This window comes from Cetorhinus maximus, chromosome 22 (genome assembly GCF_964194155.1).
Source record: "Cetorhinus maximus chromosome 22, sCetMax3.hap1.1, whole genome shotgun sequence".
Taxonomy (NCBI): Eukaryota; Metazoa; Chordata; class Chondrichthyes; order Lamniformes; family Cetorhinidae; genus Cetorhinus; species Cetorhinus maximus.
The window spans coordinates 11887315-11914167 of NC_135900.1; the positions used below are offsets into that span (position 1 = coordinate 11887315).

Below are 26853 nucleotides of genomic sequence, written 5' to 3' on the forward strand. Positions count from 1 at the left end.
ATCTGGCAGATGGTGTATAACGTGGGAAAATGTAAACTTGCCCATTTTGACAGGGAGAATGGAAAAGCAGCATATCATTTAAATGGAGAGAAATTGCAGAATGCTGAAGTACAGAGGGATCTGGGTGCCTTGGTACATGAATCAGGAAAAGATAGTATGCAGGTAAAGCAAGTGATTAGGAAGGCAAATTGAATGATGTTTATTGCAAGGGGAATGAATATAAAAGTTGGGATGTTTTGCTACTGTTGTACAGGGTGTTGGCGAGACCACATCTAGAGTATTATGTACAGTTTTCATCTCTTTATTGAAGAAAGGATATAAATGCATTTGAAGCAGCTCAAAGAAGGTTCACTGGATGCTGAAATGATGTTTCCCCCTGTGGGAGGTTCTAGAACTAGGCGACGCCATTTAAAAATAAGGGGTCTCCTATTTAGGATGGAGGCAAGAAGAAATTTTTTTCTCTCAAAGGATCATGAGTCTTTGGAACTCTCTTCCCCAGAAAGTAGTGGAGGCAGGGTCAATGAATATTTTTCAGGCAGAGGTAGAGATTGTTGACAACAAGGGAGCCAAAGGTAATCAGGGGTAGTGGGAATGTGAAGTTGAGGCCGCAATCAGATCAGCCATGATCTTATTGAGTGTCAAAGCAGACTCAAGGGGCCGAATGGCCTACTCCTGTTCCTATTTCGTCTGTTCATAGATTTCCCTTATAATTCTGCCCATCGAGTCTGCACCGACACGTGAGAAATACCTGACCTACCTATCTAATCCCATTTACTAGCACTTGGCCCATAGCCTTGAATGTTATGACGTGCCAAGTGCTCATCCAGGTACTTTTTAAAGGATGTGAGGCAACCCGCCTTCACCACCCTCTCAGGCAGCGCATTCCAGACTGTCACCACCCTCTAGGTAAAAAAGTTTTTCCTCACATCCCCTTTAAACCTCCTGCCCCTCACCTTGAACTTATGTCCCCTTGTGACTAACCCCTCAACTAAGGGGAACAGCTGCTCCTTATCCACCCTGTCCATGCTCCTCATAATCTTGTACACCTGGTGTCAGCTGTGGCTCAGTTCATAGCACCCTCGCCTTTGAATCAGAGGGTTGTGGGTTCATGTCCCACTCCCGGAAAACCAAGAACTGTGATTGTACTCGAAAGAGTTGCAATCTGTGACTGTTGATAACTCGAAAGAGTTTGATCAAGTCGCCCCTCAGTCTTCTCTGCTCCAACGAAAACAACCCAAGTCTATCCAACCTCTCTTCATAACTTAAATGTTTCATCCCAGGCAACATCCTGGTGAATCTCCTCTGCACCCCCTCCAGTGAAATCACATCCTTCTTATAATGTGGCGACCAGAACTGCACACAGTACTCCAGCTGTGGCCTCACCAAGGTTCTATACAACTCCAACATGACCTCCCTACTTGTGTAATCTATGCCTCGATTGATAAAGGCAAGTGTCCCATATGCCTTTTTCGCCACCCCACTAACATGCCCCACCGCCTTCAGAGATCTACGGACACACACGTCAAGGTCCCTTTGTTCCTCAGAACTTCCTAGTGTCATGTCGTTCATTGAATACTTCCTTGTCAAATAACTCCTTCCAAAGTGTATCACCTCACACTTTTCAGGGTTAAATTCCATCTGCCACTTATCTGTCCATTTGACCATCCCGTCTATATCTTCCTGTAGCCCAAGACACTCAACTTCACTGTTAACCACCCGGCCAATCATTGTGTCATTGGCAAACTTACTAATCCTACCCCCAAATAGTCATCTATGTCGTTTATATAAATGACAAATAATAGGGGACCCAGCACAGATCCCTATGGTACGCCACTGGACACTGGCTTTCAGTCACTAAAGCATCCTTCTGTCATCAGCTTCTGTCTCCTACAACAAAGCCAATTTTGAATCCGCCTTATCAAATTACCCTGTATCCCATGTGCATTTGCCTTCTTTATAAGTCTCCCATGTGGGGCCTTGTCAAAGGCTTCGCTGAAATGCATATAAACTACATCAACTACTCTACCCTCACCTACACACCTGGTCACCCCTTCAAAAAATTCAATCAAATTTGTTAGGCATGGCCTCCCTCTGACAAAACCATGCTGACTATCCCTGATCAAACCTTGCCTCTCCAAGTGGAGATAGATTCTCCCCGTCAGAATTTTCTCCAATAGTTTCCTTACCCCTAAACGTGAGACTCACTGGCCTGTAGTTCCCTGGCTTCTCTCTACAACCCTTCTTAAATAGCGGAACCACATTAGCTGTTCTCCAGTCCTCTGGCACCTCCCCTGTGGCTAGAGAGGAATTAAAAATTTGGGTCAGAGACCCTGCGATCTCCTCCCTTGCCTCCCTCAGCAGTCTGGGACACAAATCATCCGGACCTGGAGATTTGTCCACTTTTAAGCCTGCCAACACCTCCAATACCTTGTCATCCCCTATATCAATTTGCTTAAGATCCTCGCAGTCTCTCTCTGAGTTCAATGTCTTCATCCTCATTCTCTTGGGTGAAGACAGATGTGAAGTATTCATTCAACACTCTAGCAATGTCATCTGCCTCCACCCATAGATTGCCCCCTTGGTCCCTACTCTTTCCCTGGTTACCCTCTTCCCATTGATATACATAGAATATCTTGGGATTTTCTTTACTTTTACCAGCCAGAGCCTTTTCATATCCTCTCTTTGCTCTCCTAATTGCTTTCTTAAGCTCCACCCTGCACTGTCTGTGCTCCATTAATGCCTCCGTTGATTTGCTTCCCTTGTACCTTCTAAAAGCCTCTCTTTTTCTTCTCATCGTAACCTGAATATCTCTGGTCATCCATGGTTCTCGGGGCTTGTTACTCCTTCCTATCACCCTAGAGGGAATATGTTGAGCCTGTACCCTCCCCGTTTCCTTTTTGAATGCCCCCCACAGCTCCTCTGTAGATTTCCTCACAAGTAGCTGTTCCCCATCTACCTTGGTCAGATCCTGCCCTATTTTACTAAAATCCACTCCACCCCAATCCAAAACATTTTTTTGCAGCTTGTCTATTTCTTTGTCCATAACAATGGGGCAGGGACATGGCGAGCCACTCTAAACTCCGTCGACTGCGTGGAGGGAGGGGGGGCGAGAGAAAGAGGGAGGGAGGGAGGGGGGGGCGAGAGAAAGAGGGAGGGAGGGAGGGGGGGCGAGAGAAAGAGGGAGGGAGGGAGGGGGGGGCGAGAGAAAGAGGGAGGGAGGGAGGGGGGGGCGAGAGAAAGAGGGAGGGAGGGAGGGAGGGAGGGGGGGGCGAGAGAAAGAGGGAGGGGGGGGCGAGAGAAAGGGAGGGGGGGGCGAGAGAAAGAGGGAGGGGGGGGCGAGAGAAAGAGGGAGGGGGGGGGCGAGAGAAAGAGGGAGGGGGGGGCGAGAGAAAGAGGGAGGGGGGGGGCGAGAGAAAGAGGGAGGGGGGGGCGAGAGAAAGAGGGAGGGGGGGCGAGAGAAAGAGGGAGGGGGGGGCGAGAGAAAGAGGGAGGGGGGGCGAGAGAAAGAGGGAGGGGGGGGGCGAGAGAAAGAGGGAGGGGGGGGCGAGAGAAAGAGGGAGGGGGGGGGCGAGAGAAAGAGGGAGGGGGGGCGAGAGAAAGAGGGAGGGGGGGGGCGAGAGAAAGAGGGAGGGGGGGCGAGAGAAAGAGGGAGGGGGGGGCGAGAGAAAGAGGGAGGGGGGGCGAGAGAAAGAGGGAGGGGGGGCGAGAGAAAGAGGGAGGGGGGGGCGAGAGAAAGAGGGAGGGGGGGGCGAGAGAAAGAGGGAGGGGGGGGCGAGAGAAAGAGGGAGGGGGGGGGCGAGAGAAAGAGGGAGGGGGGGGGCGAGAGAAAGAGGGAGGGGGGGGCGAGAGAAAGAGGGAGGGGGGGGGCGAGAGAAAGAGGGAGGGGGGGGGCGAGAGAAAGAGGGAGGGGGGGGCGAGAGAAAGAGGGAGGGGGGGGCGAGAGAAAGAGGGAGGGGGGGGCGAGAGAAAGAGGGAGGGGGGGGCGAGAGAAAGAGGGAGGGGGGGGCGAGAGAAAGAGGGAGGGGGGGCGAGAGAAAGAGGGAGGGGGGGGGCGATGGAAAGAGGGAGGGGGGGGCGAGAGAAAGAGGGAGGGGGGGGGCGAGAGAAAGAGGGAGGGGGGGGGGGCGAGAGAAAGAGGGCGGGGGGGGGCGGAGGATGTCTTGAGTGGGGGTGGGGCCTGTGGGGGTGGGGCCTGGGGGGTGAGGACCCGCCTCCCAAGACTCGGGGACCGCGGCCTCCTCGGGTTGGGGTGAAGCCGGTAGCCGGTGCCCGCCCTCTGGTTTCTATTTACCTGAGAGCCGAGTCCGGGCCGGTGCGTCCCGGGTCCAGCCTCCGCAGCTCCTCTCCACCACTTCCGGGTGTGCACAGCATCTAGTGTCCGGCCACTGCCGGGAGCGACGCTGAAAAGTTCCCCCCTCAGGGAGGCCCCGCCTCTCCTCACAATAGAACCAGAGCTGACCTGTCATCATGGCCAGTGAGTGAGGGGTTAAAAAAATACAAATTAAATAAGAAATACAATCCTGCAAGGCTGGAGACAACAGGATTATATAGAATTATATCTCATTTATAACACAGGAACAGGCCATTCAGCCCAGCTGGTCCATACTGGTGTTTATGCTCCACCTTGACCACCCCTCTCTTCTCAGCTAACCCTGTCAATATATCCTTCTATTCCTTTGTTCCTTATTTAGTTATCCAACTTCCCTTAAATGCATCTACGCTATTCACCTAAACTACTCCATGTGATAGCGAGTTCCACACTCTAATCACTCTCTGGGGTAAAGAGATTTTTCTTCAATTCCCTACTGGATTTATTAATGACTGTCTTATTTCTGGCTCTTAGCCTTGGGCTGTCTGACAAGTGGAAACACCTCTATGTTTACGCTATCAAGCTCTTTCATAATGATGAAAATTAAAATTATAGCGCCTATAGTTCCCTGGTACTTTCGCCATGGCAATGCATCAGCCAACAGATTCAACTTGCCAACCAATCAGCACCCTCTTCTCTTGTTCTATGGTATAAATTGTTGTGATTGTTTGAAATTCGGCATTCTTGCTTTTACCCTGATGAGTGCAAGATGAAAAGCTTCCACATGACTCTTTTTGCAGCAATATTCCAGTTCTGTACTACCAAGCAACTGTTGTTTACACAATGAGCCATACCTATGCTACTTTATTAAAACTTTACACCAACAAGCCATTCTATTATAAATCCCTAGTAACATATTTATAATGGAAACTCTCAATAAAAATTACACTTTTGCTTTATAGGTGACACAGTGCCACCATTGACAAGGTGTTGTAATTACAACATAATGTATTTAAATAAAGTTTCTATTATTAATGTGGACATAGAAGTTTTACATACAACATACAGCACTGAAACAGGCCGTTCAGCTGAAGTGTCCATGTCGGTTATTATGCTCCAAACAAGCCTCCTCTCCTCCCACACATCTTCACCTAATTCCATCAGGATAAACTTCTCATGCTTTTTTCCCTCATGTATAGAGTCTTTGGAGAAGCTGCACAAAAGAGTGATCCAGGATAAGCTTTGCCTCTGATTTTCCTTTTCTTTCTCTTGGAGAAAGTGCTTGGCTTCTGCTGAACTTAATACTTACCTGGGCCCTGGTGACATAACCAAGATCAGGAGCTCAGCACATAGAGGAGGGCACAACAGACCCATAGCTCTAGGACAGGGCAGCACAATGCTTAGCTCTTACAAAAATGTCACTCTGGTTCAGTGACACAATGCGTTTTTAAAAAATTTACTTATGATGGGAATATAAAAATACAACAAATGGGTTTTAAATGGGAACAGAGTTCTGACTACTCACCTTAATCCTGCCCTCTATCCCACTTCATCTGAAGACTATATTTTATCTAAACATCCTGTGTGCAATCCTACCAGAGACATAATATACAAAATACAAATACAGGAAGGAAGCATCATCATCAATTCACTCATACTTCCTGTCTGTTTTTTTTCTTTTCCTGCTCCTATTTATCTCTCTCATATTTTAGTTCTGATGAGGGACATTGCAAGCATAATGCTCTGAAAATTGCCTTAAATGTATCCTAGAGCACAGTTAGTCATCAAATGGGACAATGGGATACATCATGGTTACAACAGCTTACAAGTCATGTAAGTAGAAGAGCATAGGCCATCAAAGCCACAAACCCAGAGACAGCTCAATAAGAGAGACTCCCTAAGTGAAAACCAATACAACTACTTTGTACCGGGAGATTGAAAAGTTAGAGGAGTGAATTGCCACTTAATGTGTTTGGGTTTTAAGGTTACCAAAAAGATAAGGTCATATGTGATACATGGCAGTTCGAGATAATTGGCGCTGAAAAGAAATGTCTCACTCAGATATAGAACGTAAGAGATTTTCTTTGAAAGTTGAGGGTAAGTAGTGTATTATTTAATTTGGCTTAGCTGATGCTTTTTCCCCGTGCTCATCTTTTAATAGCCTTTATCTAATGTTTCAGTAAAAGAAAGAATGTCCTCCTGGGAGAGAGTCAGGTACACATACATAGACAAGAGACACAAATATAAGCAGAGACAGAAAAACAGAGTGGAAGGGACAGAGAGGAGTGACAGGCAGAGCAAGTGACAGAGAGGAAGTGTCTGACAGAGAGGAAGGGGAAAAAAGCAGGGAGTGACAGAGATACAGAGGGAGGAACAGGGTGGAGTGGATCAGAGATAGTGAGAGACAGACAGAGAATACAGATGTCAAATTTTATGGCTATACCAGGTAGTTTTAGAGAAACAAGTTCTTTTTATGCGATCTTGGGACGTGAACATTGCTGGACAGGTCAACATTTATTTATCCTTAGTTGCCCTTGAGAGCGTGTTGGTGAGCTGCCTTCTTGAATGTCAGCAGTCCTTGAAGTGTAGGTACATCCACAGTGCTGTAAGGGAGTTCCAGGATTTTGAGAAGCGTATCACTTAGACGTGGGAGGTGAGATTTAAACCAACTTCCAGGTTATGTGACTAGCTTATCCATGAGCAATGGGTAACACCTCTATAAAAAAGGTTCATCATTCCACTTCCCAGTGGTCAACACTATTGTCCCAGGAGAAGGTATGCTGCTCCTAAGGGTGAGGTTACATAAATTCGAGAAACATTACTAATTACTAGCGCACATGCTCCATCCTATTGAGAGGCTATTTAACAGTTAAATTATCAGCAACCTAAAAGAGTATAATCCTAAACTAATCACACCAATTTATGTCAATGCTGACACCAATCTTGATTATAATTAGCAAACCAGTTCATGCTGAATATACGGAGTGACAAATTGAGGGGGTCACCCCACCCGACTCTTTGGCCCTCTTCTGCGGCTACGTTCGCGGCCGGGTGTCCATGGAGAGGGGGCACGCAGTGTCTGCCGGCACCCTCGAGGCCTTCCGTGGGCACCGGTGGTGGGGGGGAGGCTGGGGTGCTTTACCAACCCTCTTAATCACATTTTGCTTTGATGTTTGTAAGTTTCCTTTAAACTTTGCCTTTGGTTTTGCAGCTAACCTAACTTAGAGGCTCTGTTTAATTTATCCCTCATTTTGTTAATTTAGTTTAATTGTGTGACTCTGAAAGAGTAACAAAAAAAAAAAATAGGGAGTGACAAGGTATTGGAGGTGTTGGCAGGCTTAAAAGTGGACAAATCTCCAGGTCTGGATGATTTGTGTCCCAGGCTGCTGAGGGAGGCAAGGGAGGAGATCGCAGGGGCTCTGACCCAAATTTTTAATTCCTCTCTGGCCACAGGGGAGGTGCTGGAGGACTGGAGAACAGCTAATGTGGTTCCGCTGTTTAAGAAGGGTTGTAGAGATAAGCCAGGGAACTATAGACCAGTGAGTCTCATGTCAGTGGTAGGGAAACTATTGGAGAAAATTCTGAAGGAGAGAATCTATCTCCACTTGGAGAGGCAAGGTTTGATCAGGGATAGTCAGCATGGCTTGGTCAGAGGGAGGTCATGTCTAACAAATTTGATTGAATTTTTTGAGGAGGTGACCAGGTGTGTAGATGAGGATAGTGGAGTTGATGTAATTTATAGCAAAGCCTTTGACAAGGTCCCACATGGAAGACTTATAAAGAAGGCAAATGCACAAAGAACAAAGAAAAGTACAGCACAGGAACTTACTAATTAGCTGAGTTACATTTTCCTCCAAATCATTTATGTATACTACAAACAGCAAAGGTCCCAGCACTGATCCCTGCGGAACTCCACTAGTCACAGCTCTCCATTCAGAAAAGCACCCTTCCACTGTCTTCTAAGACCAAGCCAATTCTGTATCCATCTTGCCAGCTCACCTCTGATCCTCTGCGACTTTACCTTCTGTACCAGTCTGCCATGAGGGACCTTGTCAAAGGCCTTACTGAAATCCATGTATATAACATCCACTGCTGATGTCAATCACCTTTGTCACTTCCTCGAAAAACTTGATCAAGTTAGTGAGACACGACCTCCCCTTCACAAAACCACACTGCCTCTCACTAATACGCCCATTTGCTTCCAAATGGTCGTAAAACCTGTCACGAAGAATCTTCTCCAATAATTTCCCTACCACTGACGTAAGGCTCACCGGCCTGTAATTTCCTGGATTATCCCTGCTACCCTTCTTAAACAATGGAACAACATTGGCCATTCTCCAGGCCTCTGGGACCTCACCCGTAGCCAGTGAGGATACAAAGATTTCTGTCAAGGCCCCAGCAATCTCCTCCCTTGCCTCCCTCAGTACTCTGGGGTAGATCCCATCTGGCCCTGGGGACTTATCCACTTTAATATTCTTCAAGACACCTAATACCTCTTTTTTGATCTCAACATGATCCAGGCTATCTACACACTCTTCCCTAGACAAATCAATTGCTAAGTCCTTCTCTTTGGTGAATACTGATGAGAAGTATTCATTTAGTGTCTCTCCCATTTCTTCTGGCTCCACACACATATTCCCACCTCTGTCCCTGAGTGGGCCTACCCTTTCCCTGGCTGCCCTCTTGCTTTTTACATATGTATAAAAGGCCTTGGGATTTTCCTTAATCCTCGTTGCCAGTGACTTTTCATGACCCCTTTTAGCCCTCCTGACTCCTTGCTTAAGTTTCTTCCTACTTTCTTATATTCTCCACGGGCTTCATCTGTTCCCAGCCTTCTAGCCCTTACGAATGCTTCCCTTTTCTTTTTGACTAATCTCACAATATCCTTCGTTATCCAAGGTTCCTGAAACTTGCCATACTTATCCTTCATCCAAGCAGGAACATGCCGGTCCTGAATTCTTATCAACTGACGTTTGAAAGCCCCCCACACGTCAGTTGTTGATTTGCCCTCAAACATCCGCCTCCAGTCTAGATTCCTCAGTTCCTGCCTAATATTGTTATAATTAGCCTTCCCCCAATTAAGCACCTTAACCCGAGGACTCCTGTTATCCTTATCCACCAGTACCTTGAAACGTACTGAATTATGGTCACTTTTCCAGAAATGCTCCCCTACTGAAACTTCGACCACCTGGCCGGGTTCATTCCCTAATACCAGGTCCCTTCCCTCGTTGGACTATCTACATATTGTCTCAGGAAGCCTTCCTGGATGCACCTTACAAATTCTGCACCATCCAAACCCCTAGCACTAAGTGATTCCCAGTCAATATAGGGAAAGTTAAAATCACCCACCACAACAACCCTATTGCTTTTACATCTTTCCAAAATCTGCCTACATAACTGTTCCTCAATCTCCCGTCAGCAACTGGGAGGCCTATAGTAAATCCCCAACATTGTGGCTGCACCCTTCCTATTCCGGAGCTCTACCCATATTGCTTCACTGCATGAGCCCACCAAGGTGTCTTCCTGTCGTACAGCTGTGATATTCCCCTTAACCAGCAGTGCAACTCCCCCACCTCTTCTACATCCCTCTCTATCCTGCCTGAAACATCTAAATCCTGGAACTTTTATCTGTCAATCCTGTCCATCCTTCAACCAAGTCTCTGTAATAGCAATATCATAGTCCCAAGTACTAATCCAAGCTCTAAGCTCATCTGCCTTGCCTGTTATACTTCTCGCATTGAAACAAATGCATTTCAGACCCCCAATCCCACTGTGTTCAGTAATTTCTCCCTGCCTGCCCTTCCTCTTAGTCCTACTGGCCATATTCACTGGTTCAGGTGGGATACAGGGTAATTTGATAAGGTGGATTCAAAATTGGCTTAGCTGTCGGAGACAGAGGATGATAACAGAGGATAATTTAGTGACTGGAAGCCAGTGTCCAGTGGCATACCACAGGGATCTGTGCTGGGTCCCCTATTATTCATCATTTATATAAACGACATAGATGACTATGTGGGCGGTAGGATTAGTAAGTTTGCGGATGACACAAAGATTGGCTGGGTGGTTAACAGTGAGGTTGAGTGTCTTGGGCTACAGGAAGATGTAGACAGGATGGTCAAATGGGCAGATGGAATTTAACCCTGAAAAGTGAGAGGTGATACACTTTGGAAGGAGTAATTTGACAAGGAAGTATTCAATGAACGCCATGACACTAGGAAGTTCTGAGGAACAAAGGGACCTTGGCGTGTGTGTCTATAGATCTCTGAAGGCGGAGGGGCATGTTAGTGGGGTGGTGAAAAAGGCTTATGGGACACTTGCCTTTATCAATCGAGGCATAGATTACAAAAGTAGGGAGGTCATGTTGGAGTTGTATAGAACCTTGGTGAGGCCACAGCTGGAGTACTGTGTGCAGTTCTGGTCGCCACATTATAGGAAAGATGTGATTGCACTGCATGGGGTGCAGAGGAGATTCAGCAGGATGTTGCCTGGGATGAAACATTTAAGTTATGAAGAGAGGTTGGATAGACTTGGGTTGTTTTCGTTGGAGCAAAGAAGACTGAGGGGCGGCCTGATCAAGGTGTACAAGATTGAGGGGTATGGACGGGGTGGATAGGGAGCAGCTTTTCCCCTTAGTTGAAGGGTCAGTCACGAGGGGACATAATTTCAAGGTGAGGGGCTGGAGGTTTAGGGGGGATGTGAGGAAAAACTTTTTTACCCAGAGGGTGGTGATGGTCTGGAATGCGCTGCCTGGGAGGGTGGTGGAGGCGGGTTGCTTCACATCCTTTAAAAAGTACCTAGGATGAGCACTTGGCACGTCATAACATTCAAGGCTATGGGCCAAGTGCTGGTAAATGGGATTAGGTAGGTAGGTCAGGTGTTTCTCACGTGTCGGTGCAAACTCGATGGGCCGAAGGGCCTCTTCTGCACTGTGAGATTCTATGCATTACTGTGCTACAACTATTGCCTTTATAACCTTGTTATTCATTTTGTTAAATATAGGAACACAGGAACAGGAGGCAGCCATTCAGCCCCTCCAGTCTGTTCCACCATTTGACGAGGTCATAGCTGATCTGTATGCTAACTCCATTCGCCCTCTTTGCTTTCAAATCCCATATCATCCTTGGCTTCCAAATTCATCAATATCAAATTTAAAATTATTAATTGATCTAGCATCTACTACTTTTTGTGGGAGAGAGTTCCACATTTCTATCACCTTTTACGTGTAGAAAGTGCTTATTTGCTTCTTTAATGAATGGCCTAGCTCTGATTTTAAGGTTAGCACCCTTACCCTGGACTCACTCGTCACTGGGAAAGGTTTCTATCTACCCCATTAATTCCTAACAAGGTACTAAAAACCTCAATCAAACCACCTTACATGTTCCAGGGTTTACGAGTATTATGCCACAGCTGATGGTAAATGCCGAGCTTTTCGAATCCCAGAGGGAAACTTGAAACAACTGTCATAACCCATTTTGCAATTTGTATGTTTCGAGACACAGGCTTTGAATTCAGCAGTAATAAGACCACCAAGTCTCAAGAGGTTTTTACAAAACTAAACATTTATTAATACAAGAAAAATTGTAATTACATACATATCTCTACAAAATTACTATAACTACAAAAATCCCCTAATTAATCTGACTCCTCGTTACACCTCCATTAAGGCAAGAGTAAAAAGCAGATTTAAACAGACCCCTGGCAAAGCGCACTCTAGACAGTCACATTCAAAATGAGTTTCTTTCAGCTCTGGGTCCTTGCAGACAGCAGCTTGAGGCTTACGGGCTGGAGGCTTTGTATTTTAGAATCCCTCTCCTTTTTAACCAACAGCCTTCTCTTCCTTAATACATCTTTTCCTCCTTGAATGCAATTTTTCATTGTATCACCATGTCTTTTGAACTTTACCCCTGCTAATGATAAGACCCTGTCATAATACCTACTTTACTAGTAACCCTTGGGAAAAATAAACAAACACTTTTCTGAGCTTCAGGTGTATTATTTCACTCCCTCTCTTTACATAAACTAGTGTAGGTTGAATTCAAAGAAAAATGCAAACTGCCCCCATGTTTACCTAATTAACATTTCAAACCTATTTCTCTTCTATACATCAAAGCCTCTAGACCAGCTGGCTTTAATCCAATTGAGACACACACACATACCACTAAACTCTATTTTAAAGTAATTTCCAATAACATTAAAGATATTATTCTATCTTCTTGTCACAAGGCAAAGTTTATGCAATCTTTTACTCAATTTTTAAACACTCGAAATTCTGGTAATCTTGACGACTGATTATGAGCCTGCTCAGTATTTCAGTTTAGGTGTTATTAATTATGATTCTGAAGTTAATTAACAATTATTAGTTCATAACTTGACTGATTTCGTTGATGATTTGATAAGCTTCTGTGTATCCAAATTGGTCTTACACAAGCCAATGCAACTGGTTGATGTGAGAGAATTTGGTGAGTCACATCTGCGCATCAATTACTCCTAAAGTGAAGACTCAGGTGAGAAGGTAAATCTCAGGTGATTCCTTGTCGAGAAGTTAAGGCGATTTTCTTTTGGGGTGGGGTGGGGTACTGACCCCAGTGTTCTTACAATATGCACCCAAAGAAAGAGACTTTCATTTCTAGCCCTTTTCACCACCTCAGGACATCCCAAAGTGCTTTACAGTCAATGAACAACTTTCAAAGTGTCAAAAACATGGCAGCTAATTTATGCACACTAAGGTTCCACAAACAACATTGAAAAATGACCAGATAATCAGTTTTAGGGTTTATCTTTATTCTTTCATGGGATGTGAACATCGCTGGCAAGGCCAGCCTATGTTGCCCGTCCCCAGTTGCTCAAGAAGGTGGTGGTGAGCCCCCTTCTTGAACCTCTGCAGTCCATGTGTTGGCTGAAGACCGGATGCCAGGGATAACTTGCCTGCTTTTGATCAAAATAGTGCCACGGAGTCTTTTATGTTCACCTTAAGGGGCAAACCGGGCCTCAGTTTAACATCATCCGAAAGACAGCACCTCTGACAATCCGGCACTCCCCAAATACTGCACTGGGAGCCTCAGCTGAAATGCAGTGCCTAAGTCTCTGAAGTGGAGGCTTGAACCCACAAGCTCCGACTCTGAAGTGAGTGTGCTATTTTACTGAACCACAGAAAACACCCGAAACATCGAGATTCTGTTCTTTCTACAGATTCTGATTGGCTTGCTGCATTTCCGTTTCTTTTCCCCCATTTAAATTGAACATTCACAAAAAAATAGACATTTGGCTCATTGAACCTGTTCGAGACACATAGCATCACAACTCTGAAGTGTTCCTTCACACTTCACATATGTAATCTTCTGGAAGAGGCAAAGAGAAAGCTGGATTTAAAAAAAAAAGTCAAATAACAAGGGAAGTCACGTGGCACATTGGTTGTGTCCCTACCGCTGGGCCAGAAGCTCCGGGTTCAAGTCCCACTCTGGGGACTTGACCACAGAAAGTGCGTTCATAATGTGGCCAAAAGGTCTGACCATCAGCCTGTAAATCCTTTCAACACGCCCGATGGCAGGCGGTAAGAGTGGGAGAGTTTCCTGGTCAACCATACTGCAGAATGAAAAGGCAAACCATAATCATGGACCAATCCAATGGAAGCCCATGGGTTGCCAATACCCTCAAGAGTATGGTACCTGGGTGAAGAGGACGAGGTCAAATAACAGGGGGCAAAAGAGTCTGAAAAATTGTCGTCCAACCACATAAGGCGATCAAAAATAAGTTCCAGATGACAGCGGCCATGAGGTACAACCCCAAGTCCCATCTACTTTCTAGTCACAGGGATATTAGCCAATGCAAATAATATCTAAATTGTGTTTCCGTGAATCTGCACACCCTTTGATCTGATAAGTTGGTGCAGGCGTTCAAACCTAAAGCCCTAGAACCCTCTACGTTAATTTATCCACAATGTTCCCCTACTTTTATCATCCACATTGCACCTGCCCTCCCATCCCCCGCAACTCCAAATCTCGAGATATCCTGCTTTATGGGTACATGTCCTAGTTTCACACATGTTGCCAAACTACAGTATACCATGATGAATAAAATTGGAGTTATTCTGGGCAAATGTTTCTTTTTGCAATAAGGGAATACCAAAGATGCTTAAGAATGCACGTTTAAAGGAATCTGGTGCAGTACAACCCATTTGAAACTGGAATGCCAGCACAAATGGGCCATTCAGCCCAACTGGTCCATTCTGGTATTTATGCCCTGCATGAGCCCAATCTCCCCACCACCTGCATAACAATCTATTATCATCTCTTCATGTACTTATCTAGCTTGCCCCTACAAGGCTATGCTGTACGCCTCAACTGGCCCGTACACTGGCAAGCTCCACATTCTCACGACTCTGGGTAAAGAAGTTTCTCCTGAATTCCCTATTGGTTTTATTGATCATTTTATATTTAATAGCTAATTTTAGACTCCCCACAAGTGGAAACATCTCTGCGTCTATCCCATCAAACCCTGCCACGATTTTAAATGCACAAGGAAAACATGGTGCAAATTTGTGGAAAGCCATGAGGTCAGCCACCACTGCTAAATCCAGAAAGTAGGATACAAAACCTGAGCAATAAAACGTCAAGTAGTAAGAGCTAGAGCTGAATCGGCACAAGGCCGAAGGAAAATAGGGTTCTTACGTGAGGAAGAGAAATAAAGGAAGGATAAGGCTCAAAGAACAACTTGGTCCAAATGAACAATGCTCAGTGGCTGGTGTGGGGAAGGAAATGCTGTTATTTACCCAGTAGGGAGCATCAAGTCAGGTCAAACTGCAAAGAAAACCAGAATGGTCATACACATTAAGGATAAACTGAAAAGTCAGTACAATGCTTTGTAAGAGTAAAAATGTTCAGTAAAAAAATGTAAATCATCTATACTTTTGCTCCTTATCATTTAAAATTGGAAATGCACATTTCAAAGGGTTTATGGAGCATAAAGGATGGCACTAGAATAGTCTGTAGGTTTCAGCAGTAGACAGGCTAACACAGGCAGGTGACATTCATTTTAATTTTCTCACAGGATGTGGGCATCACCGGTTAGGCCAGCATTTATTGCCCACCATAAATTGCCCTTGAAGGTGGTGGTAGGCCAACTTCTCAAACTGCTGCAGTCTGTGGTGAAGGTACACCCACTGTGCTGTTAGGAAGGGAGTTTCAGGATTTTCACCCAGCGACAGTGAAGGAATGATGATATATTTCCAAGTCAGGATGGTGTGTGACTTAGAGGGGAACTTCCAGGTGATTGCATTCCCATAAGTCTGCTGTCCTTGTCCTTCTAGCTGGTCATTGATTTGGAAGTTGCTACCATAGGAGGCTTGGTGCATTGAGGTGGAGGTAGGTTGTGTTGGTGATGGAGAGACTACAGAGTTGTAAGTTCAGCACAGTTTAATAGGGCACAATTTGTGAACAGTCTGGCTCCACTGGAACACTGGTCTTCCTAATGCTTAACTGGAGGAAACTCTAATCCTTCCTACTATCTCCCTCTTTGGGCTTGGGATCCACTTGTGTTGCACCCACATTTGACAAGTTTTTCCTACATTAAAGACGTAATATACATGCAAGTCATCCTGTAATATATTAAGTGGGCAAAGAGCAAATTATGTTCAGGGAGCAAGGCATTGGTTTTCAAGAAATACAGAGTACCACAAATTCAAAGCTGTGACAGAGCCCAGGATTGTTCAGTGACCACAAAAGCTTGGTTTAACATTTTTATACATGACTCGTAAATAATAAACCTCTTTTAGTCACTAGAGTTCCCCAACGTCAGGATTCTCCTCAGTGGCAAATGAAGAAAATATCTGAGCAGTCCTTAGTTCAAGGTTCGCATTAGTGTTTTTAAGCCACCACTACTCAGGATGGAAATTCAAGAGCCCAACAGGTTTATATTCTTGCAAGTCTACTTAAACTTTGAAATGCTCAGAATCTAAACGGCGAAGCAATTTGCTACTGTATCTTTCTTTACATGCTCAGATACAGAAAGATCAGGGCATTATACAGGGAAAACGTGTTCACACTGGATGAAAGCAGGGGATAATAGTTCAAACTGTTGCTTTGAGTAAAGGATAAGAGGCAAACAACATGAAAGACAAACACTTATTTTGGATTTCCAAAAAGCAATAAAACACTTGCAAAGACGTCTGACTGAAATTTATTTTAGTTCATTATATGCCTGGGACTGAAATTCATGTTTAGCTTATTAGACACCTAGGACAATGTTTTCTCATCAAGCCATAAAAATTTACATATAATGTGATGGCCAACCACTATTAACAAGAAAAATTCCATATTTTACAATGAACTCTGCTCATTTGAATACATTTTTGTCCAAGAAAGGCTAAAATAATATGTAATTCAAATGCTGCATTCATACCACAGCACGTAATTTGAAGTTTTTTATACAGGAATGACAGTGCTTGGGCAATAGCACCGCCACCTTCGCAATAAACAGTCTAATAAGACAATATAAGTAATCGGTTAACAAATTACTTCAATGTAATTTAAATAAAAAATGAGCTAAAATAGGCAGCCTACACAAAACACAGAAAGCCTCTTTGGAACCGCACAAGGTTTTGCAACCTTACCAAGGGCGATCTGCATAAATGAAATGAAATGTAGACTCTTGAAATGCTAAAAAGGGTCTTTAGATCCATTCTCAAGGCTTTGCCCGCTGAAAGAATACCTGCAAGAGGGGGGAAAAAAAAGTTAGTCTGCTATTTTAAGGGCTTTTGAGAGATATATTTTGGAATGGCAATGCCCATTAATTTATAATGCTGTGCTGCTTTCACCACAGAGTTTGACACAATACAAGGACAATTGCATGCTTATTTTGTTTGACATTTATAAATCTTTAGATAGCAAGCTTGGGAAATCTCCATTGTCATCCATTATTTGGTACAGGTGCATATCACTGTGGCTGCAACTCCAGAGGACAATCTACACCTGGTTTCTTGAACTCTACTCCCTTCACAGATTTGCTCCAGCACAAATACCACAAACAACTCGGGGTACCAACTGTTCCAGGACAGGTTTAAGTGGAGGACTCAACAACATATTTATACAGCACCTTTAATGCAATAAGATGTCCCAAGTTGCTTCACAAGAGCATTATAAAACAAGGTATGACACCAGATCACATAGGCATTAAGTCAGATGATCAAAAGCATGGTCAAAGAGGTAGGTTTTAAGTAATATCTTAAAGGAGGAAAGCGGGGTAGAGAGATGGAGAGCTATAGAAAAAGTGTATTACACGGCTAAGGGCCTAGGCAACTAAAGGCACAGCCACCAATGGTGGAGCGATTAAAATCGGGGATGCACAAGAGGCCAGAATTAGAGGAGTGCAGATATTTCGAATGGTTATGGGGCTGGAGGAGATTACAGAGATAGGGAGGGGTGAGCCGGAGGGGTCCGGTAACAAGGATGAGGACTTTAAAATAAAAGACGGTGCTTGCCAATGTAAGTCCAAGAGCACAGGGGTAGTAAGGGAATGCAGCTTGGTGCGAGTTAAGAGTTTTTGGATGAACTCAAAGTTTAGAGGCTAGAATGAGAAACCAGCCAAGAGTGCATTGAAATAGTCGAGTCTGGAGGTAACAAAGACAGGAATGAGGGTTTCAGCATCAGATGAGCTGAGGCGAGTGAAGTTATGGAGGTGGAATTAGGCAGTCTTAGTAATGGCACAAATATGAGGCTGGAAACTCATCTCGGGGTCGAATGTGACAGCAAGGTTGTGAACAGACTAGCTTAATCACAGACTGTTGCCAGGGAGAGGATTGGAGTCAGCTGTTAGGAAAGAATGCTTGTTGCGGGATCCAAAAACAGCGATTTCAGTCATCCCAATATTTCATTGGAGGAAATTTCTGTTCATTCAGTACTGAATATCGGATGAGCAGTCTTTAGTTACTGGGCATTGCAACACATTATCCAATGGCTCATTTTGTAAAAACGCCATATAAGCGAGCCACAAAGTCTGCAGAGTTTGATTATTTTTAGTCAGATGAATGAAAGGGGAAGTGCTCCCAACTAGCCTTTTTGACCTAAGGAGAAGAAATTCAGCCCATGTTCCCACTCGTGTTTAGTATCCCTGTCAAAAGGCCACACATACTCAAATGTGATGCCATCCATAACCAAATATACAACTAGCACCAAGGCTTACATACAGGGTGTCCATGGAGCTGTACGTATGGAGTAACAGGTTTACAAAGCTCTACGACAAGCACATGACACTACCAGTGAAAAGCTTCAGATGAAGGCGAGTAATTTCACCCATACCAGTGCTCATGACTAACAAATCTGGTACTGCTAAAAATCTACTGAAGTGTTGAAAGATCATAACAATAGATTACCCCATTTCTATATTTACAGAACCCCATTGTCCACGTTAACCTACCTTTAGATAATTTTTAAAGATTTTTCCATCAGCTTGTTGAAGCGCTTGACAGAACTCCTGTAAATATAAATATACAAGAATAAACATTTGGAAGATTTCCTTCCCAGTTCAGCTTTAGCAGATTATTACAAGAGAAAGGCTTTTTGATGAAGGTAAAAAGCAGTTTTTTTTTGTAAGAGGGTGTGCACACAGACATCTTTTATGCATTCAGATATTTCTGTTGCAGCCAATCCCAACAGGTGTCAGGGAGTGAAGGGTGGGATACTTGTCTCTGGTTTACGTTACTTTGGCCAGGAAGTGTTCCAACCCCAGCCTGATGAGGCTCAAATTGGTTTATTCGCATACCAAAGTTCATTATTGATACACTCCAGGTATTGGGTCACATCATGGCAGGATTGGATGATGTTATGGATAGACATCATGCAATTGACAGGACAGGGAAAGGGGAAGGGGAAGCCCTATCCAATGTACCTCCTTTCACATCACTGTATAAGGCCCCCACACACCCATGTGAGGCAGGGGTACTTCCTCCAAACTAATATACTTTATAGTCACTGCTCTCAGATCTCCTTTACATTGGGGAAAATCAAAAACAACTGGGTAATCACTTTGCTGAATGCCTCTGATGTCTACAGTTCTCTCAGTCAGCTGCCATTTCCATTCTCAGACCCACTCTGACCTCATGTCTGGCCTTCTACACAGTAACCAATGAAGATCACCATAAGCTCATCGAACAGACCTGAAGCACTTTGCAGCCCACTGCATTAATAGTGACCAACTACTTCAGATCTTAAACTGCAGCTCCTAATTTTGCTTTAGAAGCAGGTACTGGCAATGTGGGAGATGGATATACTGGTATTTCCCTCCACAACAAATCATCTTCTCCATCCACTGAATTGGATATTCCACATTTTTTGAATGATCTGATGACACTTTATGCACTAATAGCATCTCACGATTTGATAATGAAACTGCCCAAAACACCAAGTGGGCCAGCGCACACATCTCCACTCTTTGAGAAGGCTTTTTTCTCTGTCAGCCATCGACCTATTCCATTCGGTGTGAAAATGATCCTTGAATGGTTTGTTGAGGCACAGGTCCAAAGCTTGAACTATGAACATTAGATCCTATGGTATAACTGCAATGTAGGTGTTGTTTCTTCTCAGTCGCCTCCTGATCTGAACATGTCCCATGCTAATAAGCTGCATTCTTTACGTAGGCTTTTTCCATACATATTGATTCATAACTGCAACAACAGGTCAGTAGCTGGGAATTCTGAGGCGAGTAACTCACCAGCTGACTCCCCAAAGCTTGTCCATCATCTATGCAAACGGAATGTTTTAAAACTGCCTTTATTACAAGGGGGATGGAGTATAAAAAATATTTTTAAAAAGTCCTGCTACAGTTGTACAGGGCATTGGCGAGATCGCACCTGGATTACTGTGTACAGTTTTGGTCTCCTTACTTAAGGAAGGATATAGTTACTTTGGAAGCAGTTCGGAGAAAGTACACTTGGCTGATTCTTGGGACAAAGGGGTTCTCTTATGAGGAAAGGTTGAGCTGGTTGTGCCTATACTTATTGGAGTTTAGAAGAATGAAAAATGCTCTTATTGAAACATAAAAGATTCTGAGGGGGCTTGACTGAGTGGATGCTGAGAGGATGTTTCCCCTCAAGGGAGAATCTAGAACTAGGGGGTACAGTTCCAAAATAAGGGGTCTCCCATTTAAGATGGAGATTCTTCCCTCTTAATCTCCCTGTTAATCTTTGGAATGCTCTTCCACAGATAGCAGTGGAGGTTGGGTCATTGTCTGACTTAGCCTTGAATGTATCGTCATGAAAATATAATAATTTTCATAATATTGTGATTTATTGTAAAGGTAGGTTAATAGTGGGGTTTGGATTAGTTTCTCTGTGTGGATGTGTGTGGGGGATTTAACTGAATTGAAGATAGCTAGTATGGAGCTTTTGAGTTATAAGAAGGGAAGCTAGGTTCGAAATGCTAAATACGTAAACATGGTTGAAGTTTTAGAGTGAGAGATGTGAGGAACATTTGCACTTTTAGATAAACCAGAGTAGTCTGAATTTCAAAGAGATGATGAGATGTTACACCTAGCCATAAGGTGGTAAGAAAAACTGTTTATTTTTCCCCAAAGATTACTGACGAGTACTATGAAAGATTTATATTTTGAGAAAAGTTGCAAAGACATATTGGAACAATGGAATTTACGTTAAAAAGGGAGAAATGTGTATAAAGGAGATGAGGTTATGTGTAAGGAAGAAGAATTCTAAGATCTAACAAGTGTGAAAAGCCTCCAGCCTACATGCATCAAGTTGCTGTCTACAGGAACCGAAGCTAAGAAAACTCACTGTGAATATCACTGTCCAGGGTATTGTGTGCTTTGCCTGTTGAAATTTACTTGTTTTTACTGTTGCCTTAATGGAGGTGTAATTGGGAGCCAGATTAAATAGGGGATTTAGGAGTTACTATAGCAGTAATTTGTAGACGTATGTGCTTAAAATCTTTTCTTCTATTAATAAATGTTTAATACAGTTTTGTAAAAAACCTCTAAGACTTGGTGGACTTATTACTACTGAATTCAAGGCACGCATCTCGAAATAAAATATAAATTGCATAACAGTTGTGGCAGCTGTTTCAAGTTTCCCTCTCGGCATTTACCCATCCGCTGTGCCATAACAGTATTCAGATATCTGATCGACAAGGGAATCGAAGCTTTTGAGGGACATGCAAGAAAGTAGTTATGGCCACAATCAGATCTTATTGAATGGCAGAGCAGCCTCAAGGGGCCGAATGGCCACCTCCTTTTCCTCTTTCTCATCTTATAACTTCACCCCATTGTCATCCATCCAGCCATTATGATGGATCTGCACAAAAACTCCTGCAGGGAACCTGACGTTGAACATGGTTTTATGTTTGAAAATTACCATAGGCTTTAATTTCATTCCATCGGCCATGCAGGCTAGTACCACCATGAATGTCTTCTCAGGTCCTGTGGTTTTCACTGTTCTCGGATCTTACCACTTCACAGTGTGGCTGCTGGCCATATCGAAATTCATGGGCGTTTCATCCATGTTGCTGATGTGACTTAATGGGCACTCGTGTTTTTGCTTCTGTCTGATGAACTGCTGGGAATGTAATTTTGGCACCGAGATCTATTCGTATTCACTGAGCGGCCTTGGTCTTCTGTCACAACACTAGACTGTTTTGTTCCATAGAGCAGCTACATCAACTAGCTGTCAGTCTGAAATTTTTGCTGGGCTCTGGGTTTGATTTGGCCCACTTAAGTGCGTATATATGCATTGCATTTCTGATGACGACGTAACCAGATGATTTTCGAGGACCCATTCTGATACATGCACCCCAAGATCAAGCCAGTGGCTGGTCCAGTTCACATTTGGTTTTGGACATCTTCATGGGGCATTCCTTCTCCTTCCATTCTCGTACCAGTTTTTCCATTAACACCAAATTCCCTCACTGCAGCACAGTTATTTGACAAGGTAGAAAATGTTACTGCTTTTAGCTTGAAAGCAGCTTCATACTTCACTCTTTTTTTTTTAAACCTGAGGGCTTGTTTCTGTTCGTCACTCGCCATGCTGTACGTGGTCTGCTCTGTGTAGGCGTGTCTTAAACTTCTGCGCATCTTCTTTGCGACACTGCCTGTATTGCCCGCTTGATCCCATGCACCATCTTAAAGGATAAGCTAAGTAAAACGTGCATTTCTGGGGTGAAAAATTGAAGCTGACTATGAATACAAGCATAGCATTTAGTAGCCGAAAACGGGAGGGGAGTGGGGGTCGACTTATATGCCGTGTATAGGCAAAGCCGTGATTTTTGGTGCTGAAAAACTGGGGTTACCTATACGCCAGGTGGACTTATACGCCACAATCGACAGTATTCACACGCTCCATGGCTCTTTTTCTCATTTAGCAATGTTCTGTTTTCCACCTAAGCACTTCACAGATTATATTTATTTTCCTGTGTATGTGTATGGTGTTTGCTTCCCGTCCTTTTAAAAATGGTATCCATCTGCAACACATTCTAGCCCCGAGGAAGGGTCTAAGAACTGAAACATCAACTTCTGGATAAAGGGGAAACTGGTAGATGTACTGTACTTAGATCTCCAGAAGACATTTGATAAGGTGCCACATTAAAGGTTATTACGGAAAATAAAAGCTCAAGGTGTAGGGGATAACACTGACATGGATAGAAGATTGGCTAGCTAACAGGAAACAGTGGGTAGTTATAAATGGGTCTTTTTCTGGTTGGTGAGATGTAACTAATGGTGTGCAACAGGAATCAGTGCTGGGCCCTCAACTTTTTACAATTTATACAAATGAATTGGATGAAGGGGTTGAAAGTATGGTTGATAAATTTGCTGATGATATAAAGGTAGGTAGGAAGGAAAGTCAATTTTGAAGAGGACATAAGGAGGCTACAAGGGGACACAGGTAGGTTAAGTGTGTGGGCAAATGTGAAATTGTCCATTTTGGCAGGATGAATAAAAAAGCATATTATCTAAATGGTGAGAAATTGCAGGGCTCTGAGGTTCAAAAGGCTAGTACGCAGGGGCAGCAAGTAATCAGGATAGCTAATAGAATGTTATTGTTTATTGTGAGGGTAATTGAATACAAAAGTAGGGAGGTTATGCTTCAGTTGTACAGGACACTGGTGAGACCAGATTTGGAATACTGTGTACAGTACTGGTCTCCTTATTTAAGGAAAGGTGTAAATGCATTAGAAGCAGTTCAGCAATGGTTTACTAAACTATCAGGAAGGGACAGGCTATCTTATGAAGAAAGATTGGGCAGGGTAGGCTTGTACCCAATAGAGTTTAGAAGAGCAAGAGGCAACTTGTTTGAAACCTTTAAGATCCTGAGGGTCTTGACAGGGTCGATGTGAAAAGGATGTTTCCTCTTGTGGGAGAATCTAGAACCAGGGGGTCACTGTTTAAAAATAAGGGGTCACCCATTTAAGACAAATGAGAAGAAATTTTTTCTCTCAGAGGGTAGTGAGTCTTTGGAACTCCCTTCCTCAAAAGGCAGTGGAAGCAGAATCTTTGAATATTTTCAAGGCAGAGGTAGATAGATTCTTGACAAACAAGGAGGTGAAGAGGTAGGTGGGAGGTTACAGTCAGATCAGCCATGATCTTATTGAATGGTGGAGCAGGTTCAGAGTGGAGTGGCCCACTCCGGCCAGCCAGCATGCATGTATGTATGTACACGTGTATCGATGTTCATTCTGTCTTCTCCACAGATGCTGCCTGAGCTACCGAGTATTTCTCTTTCTGCTGTCCAGTGGCTTCAATGTATTATCCATTGTTCCACAGTTTCAGTATTAGGCTATTGATGACCAGGCTCTGTTAATCACACCACAGGTAGGGTGTGGGATGCAAACAAGCAAACCCCATTCACTGCTTGACAACCATGCTCACTCACATGGAAACATTTGTACTCAGCATTTCATTTTACAATCTTGAAGTTAAATAAAAAGGGTTATGCAGAACCCAGGGTTAGGGTTGTTGGGGAGGACAGGGGGGTGGGGGGGTGGATGGGGTGAAAGAGAGGGGCAAGGGCAAAGGGGAATAAACAAAAAGTTTTTTTGTTTTGTATTCAGTTGCAGACTCAGGATGGTTCTCTACCCCAGCTCCTAAATAACCTAAAATATCCTGCATTGTTGGACCACACAGAGTGATATGAAATGTTCTGGCCACCTTATTATAGAAAGGACACTGGAGAACGTGCAAACCAAAACAAAAAAGATTACCCAGAATAATACCAGAACTGAAGTTATACCCATCATAACAGACTGGGATTCTTATCTCCACAAAAGAGATGACTGAGGGGTGACCTGATAGAGGTTTTCAAGATTTATGAAAGGTTTTGATAGGGTAAACGTAGAGATGATGATGGCAGGGGGCGGGGAGGGTAAAACTAGAACTAGGAACCATAAATACTAGTCACTAACAAATCCAATGAGGAATTCAAGTGGAACTTCTTTATCCAGAGACTGGTTACGATATGGAGCTCTACCACAAGGATTAGTTTAGGCAAACTGCATGGATGCATTTAAGGTGAAGCTAGATATGCACATGAGGGAGAAAGAAGAAACAGGATATGTTGAGGGGGTGAACTGAAGAAGAGTGGGAGGCGACATGTGTAAATTATAAACACTTGTATGGACCAGTTGGGCCAAATGGCCTGTTTTTGTGCTGTAAATACTATGCAAGGCTATGTGACACATCTACATAAAGCTAGGATACCTAAACTATAGCTCATTAGGCTCAGTTTATCCAGCCTATGGAGCTATTGTTAATTCTTTCTATTGGTGAATGCTTATGCACAAGCCCAATTTAACTTGGTCCCACATCAGTTAAATCGGAGACTGGAAAAAGACTGATCTTTGATGCAGTAATATAGAAAGAACGGGGTGGGGAGGTGGTTCGGAGAGGAAAATTTGTTGTAACAAAATAGAGAACTTAAATTCTGCATGGGGAGGGCAATTTTGGAATCTTGTGCACACTTTCTCGCACAGGGAGGTTCACATTTCTGTATAATCCAGCACTGAAAGGCTGAGCCTTCCTGATGTATTGGGCATTTTTCCCTCAAGAGGAAGCAAATCGCAGCATCCCAATTCTGTGAACTGTTCATTGCAAACGGTCAACTGTCGATCATTTTTGAAGTTATGGCCTCTTTAAAAAGTTTAGCTCCAAAATGCTTATGTGCAAGGGTTATGGTAATCCAAACAAAAAAAGAGTTCCAAATATGCTACAAATTCAAAGCACTTAAACCCAAACTCTCACTTACCTGGATTATTTCTGGGACTACCTGTAATGACTGCAGGTAATCTTGCTGAAGATATTGAATGAATTCAGGTCCCTAAAACACATGGTGAACAACACAAACACTAGAGTTACGTTCATTCTGCTTTGAAACCATGACTCAAGCATTTTCTTAAAAAATCCATCATAGAATGCAGATACCAGAATGAAAGGTCATTACCCTTTTGAGATGAATTGTTTTCAATGTTACTGCACACTCTGATAAAGCCTGTTGAGAGACAAAAATATTTTTAACTATCCTTAAGCAAAGAGTTGACAAAATGGACAAATGTAGTTTCATAATCTGCCGCATTCAGTCTTCACCGTTTATAGTGAGCACGCTGGTGTGACTACGATTTGGCAGCTAAACACAGCAGATGGTAAAACCAAAGAGATGAATGACCAATATATTTTTTAAAAACACAGGAAACCTCACTTAACAACTGCCTCTAATTGTTAGCAGTTGCATCCTGAATCCCACCACTAAGGTAACTGCACTTCAGTGAGGTGGGAACAGCTCAGTGAAGCTGCTTAAGACCAAACTTTGCCTGAGAGCAGCCGACCTTTATAAAAATCAGTAAGTACAGGCTAAAAATTTATTAAGCTGCCAGAAATATCAGCATGATTCATTATGTTATCCCCTGCCTTAAACATTCACTTCTTCCATCAACTGTGCACCTTGGCTGTGGTGTGTGCCACTTACAAGATGCACTGTAGCAACTCGCCAAAAAGGTCCTACAACAGCACCTCCCAAATCCCCAACCTCTACCACCTAGAAGGACAAGGGCAGTGGGCTCACCACCACCTGCAAGTTTCCCTCCAAGTCACACACCATCCTGATTTAGAACTATATCACCATTCCACGGTTCAGAGGAGGTTTGCTAGATTGATACCTGGAATGAGCGGGTTGTATTATTAGGATAGGTTGGACAGGCTGGGCTTGTTTCCACATCCCACGAAAGAATAAATTAATTGACCAAATGAGAATCAGTACTTAGCATGTTAACGTGTCATATTCAACCTCAGTTTGTTCAGTATTAGAGAAACTGAGGGAGTTTTAAGAAAAACTTTAGTAAATCATACAACACATACCAAAACTGTTTGAGCATCAGCTAAATCGAAAGTTGGTTTAAGTGGCGCCAGAAAGCAAGCTGGGACAATGTGTTTGTAGATGAAGTCTTTGAATCCTAAAAGACCATCTTTACCCCCTGGAATTAACAACATTCAGTTAAATCGGGCAGTCGGTTAAAAACAAAATTAGGCCGCTCTCGTCAAGTGAGGAAAATAGAGATTCTTAC

The 26853-nt window shown here is 43.7% G+C and overlaps 2 protein-coding genes across 3 annotated transcripts in view; both read right to left on the reverse strand.

The window, feature by feature from the left end:
• The window catches only part of tbk1 (TANK-binding kinase 1), a 45551-nt gene extending 41170 nt beyond the window's left edge, over positions 1-4381 (reverse strand). The window contains exon 1 of the mRNA XM_078567800.1: positions 4292-4381. The gene's annotated coding sequence lies outside the window, so the exon portion shown is untranslated. The remainder of the gene's footprint in view (positions 1-4291) is intronic.
• Positions 4382-16469: 12088 nt separating this feature from the next.
• xpot (exportin, tRNA (nuclear export receptor for tRNAs)) overlaps positions 16470-26853 on the reverse strand; it is a 49246-nt gene continuing 38862 nt past the window's right edge. For both annotated transcript variants that reach the window (XM_078567806.1, XM_078567805.1), the window contains exons 21-25: positions 26648-26763; positions 25737-25784; positions 25542-25613; positions 18719-18775; positions 16470-17014 (exon numbers count right to left, since the gene is read on the reverse strand). In XM_078567806.1, the coding sequence (XP_078423932.1) occupies positions 16988-17014; positions 18719-18775; positions 25542-25613; positions 25737-25784; positions 26648-26763 (320 nt within the window). In that variant the 3' untranslated portion in view covers positions 16470-16987. The remainder of the gene's footprint in view (positions 17015-18718; positions 18776-25541; positions 25614-25736; positions 25785-26647; positions 26764-26853) is intronic.